The sequence below is a fragment of the Malurus melanocephalus genome, unplaced genomic scaffold (genome assembly GCF_030028575.1).
Source record: "Malurus melanocephalus ecotype Western Australia unplaced genomic scaffold, MMel_1.1 scaffold_551, whole genome shotgun sequence".
In the NCBI taxonomy this organism is placed as follows: Eukaryota; Metazoa; Chordata; class Aves; order Passeriformes; family Maluridae; genus Malurus; species Malurus melanocephalus.
Window position 1 is genome coordinate 374,986 of NW_026623783.1, and position 13,815 is coordinate 388,800.

At 36.0% G+C, this 13,815-nt stretch overlaps 1 protein-coding gene across 21 annotated transcripts in view; it reads left to right on the plus strand.

The window, feature by feature from the left end:
• GPHN (gephyrin) overlaps positions 1-13,815 on the plus strand; it is a 275,952-nt gene that overhangs the window by 245,920 nt on the left and 16,217 nt on the right. For 11 of the 21 annotated variants that reach the window (XM_057382120.1, XM_057382122.1, XM_057382125.1 and 8 more), the window contains 2 exons: positions 1,297-1,418; positions 10,289-10,360. In XM_057382120.1, the coding sequence (XP_057238103.1) occupies positions 1,297-1,418; positions 10,289-10,360 (194 nt within the window). The remainder of the gene's footprint in view (positions 1-1,296; positions 1,419-10,288; positions 10,361-13,815) is intronic. The other 10 variants (XM_057382123.1, XM_057382128.1, XM_057382132.1 and 7 more) reach the window with 1 other exon arrangement.

The following is a 13,815-nucleotide window of genomic DNA, read 5'->3' on the forward strand; positions in this document are numbered from 1 at the left end:
TTGTGTGTTGAACCAGATCAGCAACTATGCCCTCTCATTTCTTCCAGCAGCAGGACTAAGAACGAATAGGAAGAGCAAAACCAAGAGAACATGTGGGTTGAGATAATGTCAGTTTTACTTTAAAGTTTAAAGGCAGCATGAAGTTTTGACTGTGCTTTAAAACAAACCTTTTGAAATCCAGACACAAACATTAACTCAATAGCTGTATTCTCATACAGCTTGAATATGTTCAATTTTGAAAGATTTTGAAAACTTTTAATAAATTGCATTTTGTCATCTGGTRTACAGAATCTTGCCAGATTTCATAGCATAAGCAGGGTGTGGCATACAGGAACCATGCCATAAATGAAGAATAAATCCATAGATCTACAAGGATTACAGGTGATGATTTCCTGGTTAGTGACTTCTGTGTGATTGAAGATTCTTGCATGTCATTAAAGGATCTTTTACTGGTGTGGACATTCTCTTTTGTCAAATGTTGAAAAAGACCCCACAGTGGGGTTCCTAAACATCCTAAGAAAGTCTTCACAGAAACAGAGCTGCAAGCTGAAGCATAAAATTTACCCATGCTCCATTTTTTGTTATTCTTACCTTTCTACCTGATATTGCTGTGATTTTGACAGTTATATTCTTATTAGTAATACTGTTATTTAACTCCTGTCAATATTGTATTGCCTTTCTGTGTCCTACATAAAAATTTCTAATATATATAAAACGTGTATTTTACATATGTGTATTCTGTTAGTTAGCTTCCAAAATACATAACACATATGACGCAATTGCCACGATCTTCTATCTTGAGAGAAAGCTTTTCATCCAAAACAAATATTGATACAAGAACTAAGCTTCTGTCTATTAATCCAGTGCAGATTATTGTATTTAAAAATATCTTCATTGGAAAGTAGACAATGAATTTCAACCTGTCCATTAATACTTTTAAATCTGGTTAAAAATGTCAAGAGGTTACCTTAAAACCATGTAAAGAGGAACAGAAATGTGAAGCTTTGAAGTTTTTGTTTTGATTGCTAATGTCTGAGATTAGAAGCCATCTATTCATAAGGAGCAAGAACATTTTGCAGACATGAACCAATAGAAACAAATGAAACAAAATGGAGGATTGGACTAAACAAGCACATATCTATTAATTTAAACATACTAAATATACTAAATCACTTTATATGAAGGTTTTATGGTATGTATCTAGAAATAACCTGCCCAACCCAAATAAGAAAATTCTCGCTTGCACAAAGCACAGTATTCCAAGGAGACTGACTGAAAGTGTTTCTGTTTTTATAGCTACTGAATCCTGAGGATGACCTCTTGCCAGGAAAGATTCGGGACAGTAACCGTTCAACTCTCCTAGCTACAATCCAAGAACATGGCTATCCAACAATCAATTTGGGAATTGTGGGTGATAAGTAAGTACCACATGTTAGTAAAGATGTCACTTCATATTCATGCGATGCACTTTATGGCATCCATGGGAAAAAGAAATACCAGAGAAAATGTCACTCATTGCCAAGTGTCACAGTGTTGTGACAAGGCACATCTTGGAGAAAGCATTTCACCCTTTTCATTAGAGAAATAAACAAGTCTATTCTAATATTAGGACAAATATTTTGAAGAAAATTTATTTAATGGTGTTTAATTTGGTTTTCTGTTTGTTGAAACAGATAATCCATTTACTGTTGCAAACTGAATTTATTGCTGCAGTATCTTTCCAAGCACTATACTTAAAACACATTAGAGGAGATAGTTCTACACTGATCCAATAAAGGGAGAAGGAAAGTTTCTCTCCGACTTTATTTTCCATGCCAAAATTAATTTAGAGTATAAAATTTTGTCAGATTCTGAGTAATTGTCTTTTGAGGCAGGCCCCAGTGCTGCATATTGCTCAATATTTCCAGAAATATRTGGAAGAATTTTTTTTTTCTTTTAACTTTACTGGTCTTTACTTTGMTTGCCACAGAGTAGCACCCTACTGATCAGTCTTTCTGTTCTTCTGGCAGTGATTGCTCCTTGTTTCCCAGTGGTAGTGAAGTGACATCTCTTGAGAGCTCTAGAATAAGTAATTGAAGTGTTCAGTTTTTTGTCCTTCACAAAACTTGTGCAGGGATTGTCATCCATGGCTTGAGTTTCTCAGCATGATGCATTTCCTCAATTTATTGAGATCCAGMGGCTTTGAACAGGCTTTCTTGCTTCTCAGTTTGGGTACCAAACCAACTGACAAGACTTGGTTTGACCGGGAGTGGTTCAGATTGTCCTAGTGCATAGTTAAAAGTTTAAAAAAAAAACAAATAAAACGCAACAGAGAGTGAATTTCCCACATTTCACAGTGACTGATGACAAGGTCCCACTCAGGGYCTGTAACAAAATCCAACAAGGTTACTATAAGGGAACAGGTAGTTTCAAAACCAGTCTTCCCTAATGCAGTATTGAATACAAAACATCACTAGCTTGACAGATAGTGTATGAATGGRACCAGCCATTGCATGGTTGTACAGTAGCTAAACCAACCTGTATGGTGGCTGCAGGAAATGCAGTTGTATTTGAAGTATTCATACAGGGCATGTGACATCACCATTGTGATCTTAGGGAAAGCAAACCCTTCTGGATACTCTCGCTGCATCCAGGTACCATTTTTGTTTCTCTAACCTAGCAAAACACCTTTGCAGTTCCAAATAGCAATAAATACCAAAGCCCTCCTGCCCATGAATGCTTCCAGTTTCAGGTGGTAATGTCATACATAGAAAGTCTAAACTCATAAGACTGTTCTTTCCAGCAATGGTATGAAATGTCCTGGATCTCTAGAGTTTTCTATAATTACAAGAACCTTTTWAAACTTTAAACATAAGTAGCAAAGCTTTCAAATAAAACTACTATAYCCAGAGATCAGGTTCTAGATTTGGGTAACTGAGAAAAAAKAAAATGGCCACAAAAAGTCTCTCAGCTTCTGAGAGCCATCTATATGTAGAGGGATTGGCAGGGGTTTTATTCAGAAAAATTGTGTAGGAGGAACTTTTTACCACCTGCCAGACCAAAAGTAACAGCTACTGCTATCAACATTATTGTCAATGACAACTTACATAGTTGCATTACCAGTGGGTTCATCCAATGGAAAAGATGCTTTCCCTAAAAGCCCCTCTGGAAAAATAAGAGTGTAAAACTTGTTTATTCTTCATAGCCTTGTCCTCATCAAATAAATATTGTCTCAATGATACWAAAGTCAACGCTATCAAATGGAGAGTTTAACTTAAGGTCGTTGTGCRAAACTATAGCTATGTACTCCATTGCCTTCAGGAGTTGTTCCTAGGCATGGAAAGTCTGTGAAKATAAATAATCTTGAAAGTTCTCAGTAATAAATGGCAAACAACTTTAGAATCATAGAATCATTTAGACTGGAAAAGACCTTTAGGATCATCAAGTCCAACCAGCATTCCCAAGTCCACAACTAAACCATGTCCCCAWGKYYSCMACATCTACATGMTATTTAAATACCTCCAGGGATGGAAATTCCACCACTTCCCTGGGCAGCCTGTTCCAATGCTTGATGGCCCTTTCAGTGAAGAAATTTTTCCTGATATCAAATCTGAACCTTCCCTGGTGCAACTTGAGGCCATTCCCCCTTATCCTGTCACAAGTTACTTGGGAGAAGAGACTGACCCCCACCTGACTACAGTCTCCTTTCAGGTGGCTGTAGAGAGTGATAAGGTCTCCCCTGAGCATCCTTTGTTTCAGGCTAACCAACCCCGGCTCCTTCAGACACTCCTCAACCGACATGTGTCCCAGACCCTTCAAAAGCTTCATTGCTCTCCTTTAGAATGTTTCCTGTAGTGAGGTTTAAGGCCCAAGAGAAATTTTTACTTTTCTATATTTTTTTCCAATATATTTTATGACCCTTTTTTACTTGTCAGRTGGTAGCTGAACACCAAGCAGCAAACAAATATATCAGTCTAAGGAAGTGCCTGCAGCTTTGCTATCAGTTATGAGAGAGGTTGATTCATTTGAATCTTCACTATTAAAATGATCTCTGTGTCTTGAGATAGGATTACCTTGGCAGAAGCTGTAAGAGTTCTTTTTAAATGTTTGGTTTCCTCCTCTTTTGTGTTTCATGCTACCAAAGCATCTTCTGCAGTGGTAGTTAGCTCACAGTATAGAAATAGTGAGCCTATAATTGTAATGTGTACTTTGCAGTAAGTTTTGAAAGAATAATTTAGTACTGTTGACTTAGTTAAAAATCTCTTGCACCAGATACGAGGATTCAATCTTAGCAACTTTTCTGCTGTTCTTCACCCAATCCATATATTTACAGCAAAATGCATCTGCAGTTCTATTTCACTCAAAAGGAAAATCTGTTTGTGTAAATCAGTTTGATAAGAAGTATGGTGTTATTTCATTACCTAATAAAGCTACTAACAGAATGTTGCCCATATGAATATTTSAGTACATATCTTTCAGACTAACATGACTGATTTGATTGAGTACCATGGCACTTGAACAAATGCAAGAGACATACCAGAAAGATGTTACAAAKGATACAATTTGGACACTTTAATTAGCATGTTTRTAGAAGAGAGGAACAAGCCTTCAGTGTCTGTTTTATGGTTTACTGAAGTTAAACCATAGATTGTGTGTTTGTGTGTGTTCATGTATATGTGCATTTTGTATGTATAATATGTATCCAGACATTGAAAATCAGGAAGATTTCATATGCCTGCAATATCTACTGGTGTAGTAAAAATACTGGCAAACATACTTTTTAGAAGGAAAAATTTAAAACTTGTACTTSTTTTAAAATGTATCATGCTAATATATTTCTTCCTCCCCATATTTCAGATGGAGGGTTTTTTCCCTGTTTCCTTTCTTTGGTACAATTTTCATTGTGTAAATTTTACTGAGAGTATCACTAGCTGTACACCATAAGCAATAATGGAGTTTGAGACAGCAGCTAATAGGGAGCACAGTAAAGTATTACAATTTCTGTAATGGTTCAAGGTTTTTAACAACCCTGGAAATCCTCTTCAATCATATTTGCAAATCTAATATTCAAACATGAAAATTGTTTTAGAGTAGTACTTGCAAAGGCAAACTTAGAGGTTATTTGTATATATCATTTTAGCATACAAATCATTCAGAGGTGTTAAGGTACAAAAAATAGCTTGTCCAKCTACTTCAAAGCCCAGGATTGTGATAAATGTAAACACATTCCAGCAGAGAATGTGAAAGCACTGGGAAGCACATTGAATATCTGGGTTTCTGAAGAGTAGTTAAAAGCATTTTAAACATGTCTTTGCATATTAATCATATGTGAAGTTACATTTTGGATTGACTCAAGTCTGACTTATCCTACAGTTGTATTTTCATTTGAAACCAATGTTTTATTTCTTTTGGGAGCATTTTAATGATTTCTGAGATTGTCAYTGTTTGTTTCTGTTCTCATAAAGTGTATCTATCACTAAATATTCAAAATAAAAAMCAGCAATTCCAAAACCCATAGATCAAATTTACAGTTGAAATCCTAGAAGAAAGGAATAGGAGAAAAGAACACAGCTGGGAATGTGATAAAGCTGAAGTTATGTCTGCCTAGAAGCCAAGATTTTCTCYATTTGTGTTCCTAGCACATAAAAGCCAAGCTGTTTGAAAAGCACACATCTCTGAGTRGAAATGGAAGATATATACATTTCCAGAACTACTCCAAACACAAGAAACAAGTGCAAAACGAAGGAAAGGAAGAACCCTTCCTGTCTTGTGTCTTACATTTTTTGCCTGAATGTCAGACTCACTTGCTAAAAAATAAAAAGAACTACTGGCCAGTTAAAATTGGTATTTCAGTGTACTTTTGCATATTACCTCCTAATAACAAGATCAAATTTTAAAAGCATCTAATTTCATTTGCTTTGCTTATAGTCTGTGAATTTATTTGGGGTTTTGGAAACCAATGATAAAAATAAGTTACATCTTTGATCTGATCTGGTGAAGTCTAATTATCAAGATATTTTCTGTGTCTGATTATTTCATTTGTGTTGTTCTTTGTATTCCATTGTTTAAAATGTAAAGTWTAGCCCTAGCAAAATCTATAGTGTGGGTCTCTGTTTTACAAAGTCATCTTCCATTTTGACAGCTTTTCTTCTATGAGAGTCTTTCTTATTAAGCTTGCTAAGGAATTTTGATCACGTATGTAATGAATTCAATTTCCTCTGTTTTTACCTTTGTTTACATGAGTGCATTTTCCCCTTCTCTGCATTCTTTTCCCTATTTTCTAATTCCCTTATCATTTTTCTCAGAGATATGTATAATATTTAGTTGCTTCCAGCAACATTTTTATTTGTTAGCCTGTGATTTCACAGTGGAGAGAGAAAGGATCTCTCTCTTTAGGAGAAAAATTTAGAAAATTCACATTATATCTTCACTTGCTTTAGACATCTATCTGAATAGTTAAGTCAGCATTTATGAGAGCTTTTCTGTATGAGAAGTGTTTAGTGTTCTTTCAGAAGTGTCTRAAGTGTTCTTTTAGACATAATGTTGGACACAGAGCTCCTAAATGACAGGTAAACCTATTAAAAATCACCTTTGCTGTTGTGACAGCATTAATCTATGACATCTCTAAAATAAATGCTTTGAAAGAGTCCCTTCATGTTGAGAAGGGATACTGATATCTTACTCAAGGATTTGGTCTGCTTCAATTTTAAGTTTGACATAAAAAAGAAAAGGTTTAAATCTCTTGTACTCGTGAGGGTTGCATGTAATTGCCAGTATTATAATATAGATGGAACATCTGGAGTGGAGGGAGAAGAGCAGAAAAACTGCTCCAACTMCAGAATTTCTCATGCAATATCATCCTTATATATTTCATTGTATGAGTTAGAATATGAGTTATAGGCAGAATCCAGTCACAGAATCCTAGTCTCTCCCTACTCCAGTTACATGCCCAGCTTGGGTAAAATCAAATATACTGTGAACAAAATTAGTAATAGTAGTAGTAGTAGTAGTAGTAGTATCATTTAACAAATGACTGCAAGAAAATGCTTGTTAGAGAAAAGGCCTTACAATAAATGTCATAATATTGGGTTTTGCTAAAGTGGGTCCACTTCTAGTTCTGCTCAAAAAACGATGGTGTTATAAAGTGTGATTATAGCCTAATGAATTCAGGGATATGGTGTAATGATTTCAAGGTGATTAAAATGTAGAGGTCCTCTCTTTCATTGTGCCCTGTCAAGAATATTTTCCTTTTCAAGCAGAAATGTTTATTATAGTTCACAACAACTCATGAAAATCATCAGGGAAATCATCAATAAGTTGTCATATTGACAAGTCATCTCATCTAATACAATACTCCGAAAACACAAAGGAACATCTGAGCCAAAACAGAGGTGAAAAAAGAGCTTGTAAACAGGACAGTGCAAGTCCCAGGGAATCTCCTGTACCACTAGGAAACTACATAATGTGACAGGCAGTAAAATTTCTTGCTGTAGAGGTGACAGGTGCAAAGCTAATGCACAGCAAAATGCCRTTTTCCTCTGTTCAACACAAGCATGGGCTCCTTCCTGAATTAGCATTTGTAGAATTGCAGCTCAGTAGTGGACATGGCAGTAAAGAGCAGATAATAAAGAGGACAGAATACTTTGAAAATCCTGTCTTTGAAAACAGAGGGACTCTRTTTGTTGGAGGAAAATAAAAATTACTATTTTTATGGTCTATTATTGAGGCATAAGTTAACAATTGTAAAAGTACTTGGAGATGTAAGTTCTGTTTTCAAGAGAACATCTTCTAGAGGCCAAATCATTTACTTACAAGAATTTCAACCTTCTTAATGCCTAGAGCATATATAGGAATTTGAGTTCTCAAGTCATTGGGAAATTTTTGTGGCTTGAAATGTTACTAATACCCTGGAATAAAATAATGAAAACTAATAAAGACAGTAGATACAGAACAATCAAACAAGTGGTGAATGTTGAAGGTGGGTCAYTGTGTCAGCAATAGGAATCACTTACAAAATTGGGTTAAGTATATTGTTAATATAGCCGAGTATGAATTGATATATATAGGATTAAAGAATRTAAGTAAAATTTATGGGATGGAGGATTATATCCTAAGAAGTAAAGATTTAGGAAAAGATTCAAGAATCATCTAAATACAAGTTCTAGCAGATGTATAAAGAACTAACCTCCTATAGAATTAGAAGGTTATTTTTGGCCTTACCTTTCTATTCCCAGGACAAGAACCATTGAATTTTTTAAGTGGTTGAAAGATGGACTATGTACTCAAGTCGTACCAGAACTCAGGCTGCGTAGTTCAACAGATATTCTTACAAGATCACTTGATTACCTTCCAATAATATTAAGCCACATGGAGAATAAACTGATTATAGTTTCTACTTCAGTAGCAATGCCTATATATTCAAGTTCAACTAATTCAGACTGTAAATAAAGCATAATTTTAACAGTGATGGTAATTAGTTATTAGGAAACTATATCAAATGCTTTGAYACTCATTTCAAAGCAAGATTGGATATTGATTTACTATTCAAACAGAAGGAATTTTATGGAGCTTCTCASACTATTATAAATACTAAATCATAAAACAAAAGAGAGTTGTTCCTCCTGGTTKCAAGCAATCTCTTAAATATTACTTCAGATAAGTAAATTAATTTTATGTTGTTCTAATAGACAATGCATGGTAGAAGCACAAAATCAGAAGACCAGTACCAGCAAAAATAACACAAYAGAGCTTAACATCATGCTGGAAAAGATTTTGTATTTTTGAGACTGCTGTCTGTAATATTGATTCTTAAACCAGAAGCTGGGATCATTCATGAAMCCTGAAAGTCTTTTATGTGGCACTTCATGGCACAGGGACCCGATTTTGAGAAATAAAGATTGACTTCTTTCTCTGGCAATGAATAGAAGAGCAAATGAGGGATTGAAGCCATTTTAGGAAACGGCTTTCTTGTGAAGCCTGTCAGAAAGAAACAGACATCTAAACTTTTAACCTGAATAATCTGAATATTTTTCAATCAGTTCCTATTAACATTAATATGCATTCAATCTCACAGAGCCTCTTTATGAACTATGAGGAAAAACTTGGCATGGATTTACAAGGTGATAAAAGAGGATTTTAGATTCCCTGTAAGCAGTGACTGTGGGCATGTGTAACAGTAGTGCAGGGACATTGGCCCAGTCTTCTCCTCACATTCCTTAGTCAGACAGGACAGGTGTGTGCACAAAAGTGATCTTTGAAATGCCAGACTGAAGCTGCCTCATGCAGGATCAGCTGATCCTGAGCTGGGGAGGGAGGTTGACTTCGTTGTACCTGTCCAGCCAGCTGATAAGAAKAAAGGGCTCAAGAGTCGCACACTGATGACTCATTACATGGTCCATTTCAATCTTCAATATCTGATTTCAGGGTTTTTTAGAAGGTATATTTATAAATCTTCATGTCAAATGGAGATTCTTTTTTTACATTTTACATTTAATTGCCCTACATTTAAGAGTATAAAAACATAATTTCTATTTATTTCACATTTCTGTTACAAAAGACACCATCTCAAAATAGTTTTTTCACAGAAAAATTGACTTGGAAGAAGTATATTTAAAAGGTAATGGTGCTTTCATAAAATTGGAATTCATAGCAAACCATTAAATGTTTTAAATAAAGTCCTGTTAGGAGTAGTTTTCTCAGTTTTGGACATTTTTTCTAATCCTGCCTCTTGCAGCAGGGTATGAAGCTTCTCATGAATGAAGTGGCATCTTTATTGACTATGAAGTTATAAAATTAGGATAATTACAGCTCTTTCCCCCTTGTAGTCAAGAAGGTGACAGTTATTATGCCTTGAGACCTATTTCCTGAATAAGAAGCTAAAAGTGTGAGTAAAAATGTTTCAGTGGGGCCCATCTCCAAATATCTTCCCATTACCTGTGGTCCTCCTTCCAAAATGTCAAGTTGTTTATCACTTCATTTTGCTTTGTTTGGAAGTCAAGAGTAAAGAAGTTTCTGCATAGACACTGCAAAGAAAGATGAACTATGCTTTGTTGGCATGCCCAGTTGAGCCTAACTTTACTCTTCATTCCTTGTGAGAAGCCCATCCGAACTGTAATAGAAAGTTATTCCCGGGCACTCCCTTTCTCTTCCATTGGCTGGCCTTGCAAAGAGGAAGCATTTCCTATGGTGATTTGGAATATCCAGAGCCACCAAGGGGGACATAGCTGGGCACAGAGCTTCCCTTTGACCCCAGGAGACTCTCTCCTTCCCTGGCTCTTTATTATACCCCTTCTGCTTCCTTTACCCTCAGGAAGCCWGATGTTTTTAAAGAAGAAGGGACACAGAGCTTCCAGAACACTGCGGAGACAGGCCTACCAGATTGGTGAGCACTGTTTTTAAACCACTTGGGACGTTGAGGCACGTGCATGCTCACAGGCAGGCTCAGCCAGGTGTCTGTCAGGGCAGAGCCTGGAGCATGGATTCTACCAACATTTGCTGTACAGGAGCAGATGGTGTTTTATTCTGTCCATTAAGTAGCACTGCCTTTTCGGTTAAGTTCTTATGCACCAGTGCACTGTAGACTTATATGGCTCCACAACATTGATAAAATTAAAATGTTTATGTTACTCATCAGTAGMAGCAAACATCTTTGTCCATCAAGGCTTTTTCCTTTTAAAAATTGAGCAAATTGAGGGAACACCTGCTTGAAGGTAGTAGTGGAGTACAACTCCAGGAAGTCACTATTAATGATTCTTCAGTCATTACAGAAGTTGGACTTCCAACTCAGGATGTTCCTAGGAGCCTGTGATACCAGCATACTTGGTTTTCCACTACTGTGCTGATCATCTTAAGCAGGCTAACTGGAACATTCAGGAAATCTCTAAACTATGCACTATGCATTTTTTCCAAAATACATATGCAGTTAAATACTACATCTTACTTAGGGAGATTGGCTTAATAATATAGCTTAATTTTCAGAACTTACCCCCTAGAACAGACAGGCCCAAGGAGCAGGAGTGATAACAGAGGGAGAGTCAAACACCTCCCTCTGAAATTTCCTTCCATTAATAAACACAAAAAATCATTTTTTATAGTTTCATTCATGTAGGAAATAAAAATTGAATAGAACCAAAATCCTATTGGAAGCTAGTACCTGAAAACTTCAGCTGTAAGGATCCTTACTGGGGTAAATGGGCCCATTTTTGTAACAAAATGTTGGAGGATTAGGTTGTAGCTTAATGTTTGCTTTGCACACTGGAAAAACAAGTTTCTGTTCTCATTACTGAGTCAATCTGCCATATCCTTAGTTTTCAAAAAACTTGTTCTTGTTTAACAATTAGTTGTTCATGCTAAGCCAGGTTGTAATAAATCTAGGTTTTCCTTGTATAATGGACTAAAGTTATCAACCAACTAGAACATTTTGCTATACTATACATCCCAAAAACTTAAATTATGAGAACCTGCAGTATTCAAATAATTTTAGATTAATGTGAAGAACATGACACAGACTGTCTGCTTTATCTGAAATTACTTAAAAGATGGACTCTGCCAGCAGGTGATGGACTTGTACTTCCTCATGCAAGTTCACACCTCATTGCTACTGCCTAAAACATTAAATGAGCCTTTGGGCTCTTCTAAGCAGTGTGAGGGAAAGCACCAACAAAATCCARCCCCTAAAATAAGCCTTGCCACCCAAAGCATGACCAATAAGAAAATGCTTCTGCTTCCAGAGCAGGAGAAAAGGCAGTGGACGTTTTTTTGCATTAAAAACGTCTTAGAGCTTTAGAGAATAAGGTCCAGTATTGTAGACACAAGTGAAGTTCTAGTTCCTTCCACTKACTAACAGCTGTCAAAAAATGGAGYTGCTGGTCTCAAACAGGATAAGTTTCTCAGTTCCTTCTCTTCRCTTGTTTCTGRTACTGTAGTTGACTCTTCTTTGCGGATTTGTATTTCGTTTTAGCAAACAAAAATCATACTTCATTTAACATTTTCTAAAAAATAACTATTTGTTTTAGGACACAGATGATGACAGAGTGTCTTCCATATCATTTCCAATGACTTCCAAGTAATTTTTCTTCTGGAGACAGACATTTTTCCAAGTGGTTAAGTTATGATTCTGTAAAAGGTGGAGCTTTCTGGAGAAAGCTTTCATTTTGAGGCATTGCTTTTAGGGACTGCATTTCTACCTGTCATAAAGACATCCATACTRTAGATCAATAGCAGTTACACCAGTTTACATGGGGGATGGGTTTACTTAAAATACCTTTCTAATTTATTTACAATTTATTCTTATATTAAAGCTAAAGTGAAATGAAAAGGTAAGAAATTCTGAACAGTGCCATTTCACCATGTGTCMGATTTGATGATACTATTTGCTATATATAAACAACTGGCACTAATTACATCCATCATATATTTTACTTTCAGTTGTRTCAATGTAAGCCAATGCTCATATTTCATGAGTGCTCTAAATAAAATAATTGCAGAATCACAGTTGCCCTCACCAGTGCACTGACATMTTTACAGATGAGCAATGTCTTTGGCATTGATTATTGTATTGTGGGATGTAATCACAGTCATATTATTTCAGCCCAGCTACCACTGTTGAATATTTTCTATTCTGAAAGTGAAAACTTTTCAGTGAATCCATATCGATTCCCTTCCTTTGTAAGAGGGAAGATAAAATAAAAATCTTTACCAGTGTAATCCCATCCAATTTCTTAGAAAAACTAATGGATTTCTGGTGAGTGTACTGATAAGGTTCATTATCCTCAGTAAGCAAAATAGCCAGGGATAGTTTTTTAATTAGTGGAAACCAGCAGTTATCAGGCTGCTTCTTTCACTCAGAGGACACACACTGTCTTGGATTTAGAGTGAATTAAGTGCTCATGGGTTAGTACAATGGCACAGTACCTGAGGACAGTTGTTATCAGTGCTTTGATCCTGTTCTTTCAGCATTGATGGAAAAAATTACATTTYACAATGAAGTGCTTGGAGATGAATGTACACAAGCATCAGAGAAGGATGTGATCCAGGACCCTTCACTCTGGAATGTGCCCATAGTACATAAACACCTGGCTKCTGTACATGAGACTTTTCCTGTAGCACTCTATGGCTATCTGTTTTTCTGACCTCTCTGAYCTCTTTTCATTCTGGCATGTATATGAGTGGGAGTCTTCTGAAGCAGGTCATGGAAACAGTGGAGGAAAATATATTATCATCCAGTTACAGAAAAARCACTGAAGGCATTAGACAGGTCKCRTAGTTACTTCAGAAAAAAAGTTGAACTCTKAATTGCAGGTCTCTAATCAAAACCTCTATGAGTTCATAAATGTAACATGAAAARGAATGCTCTGCAAAACAACATTCTTATTTGCAGCAGCAGCAATTAAAAGAACAGCAAAATGTACCAAAGACAGGTTCTTTTGTATTACTGTCAAATAGACCGAACTTAACATAGTCATGTTGAACAAACCAAAAGCTGCTGYAATCATTCCAGCTTTCCTCACAAGCTGGCTTATTTTCCTAGGGAAAACATATTGCACCTGTTCAGAGTGATCCAAGGAAATACCACAGAAGGTAGAAGGAAGATACATTGTGAGAACATGATAAAATGCTCTTGAGAATTTTGAAACAAATACAGTTTCAGAAGTGTGTCCATATGTTACTACATACACCATCAAAACTGGATTTTCTTCTGCTTTCAAAACTGTACTAGTCAAAACACAGAATTCTTATTACGTTCAAATATTCATTCATTGAATTACATTCATTGAAATGTATTCATCAATTTACATTCAGTATTACATTCTACAGAAGGTGGATTTTAGTTGGCTG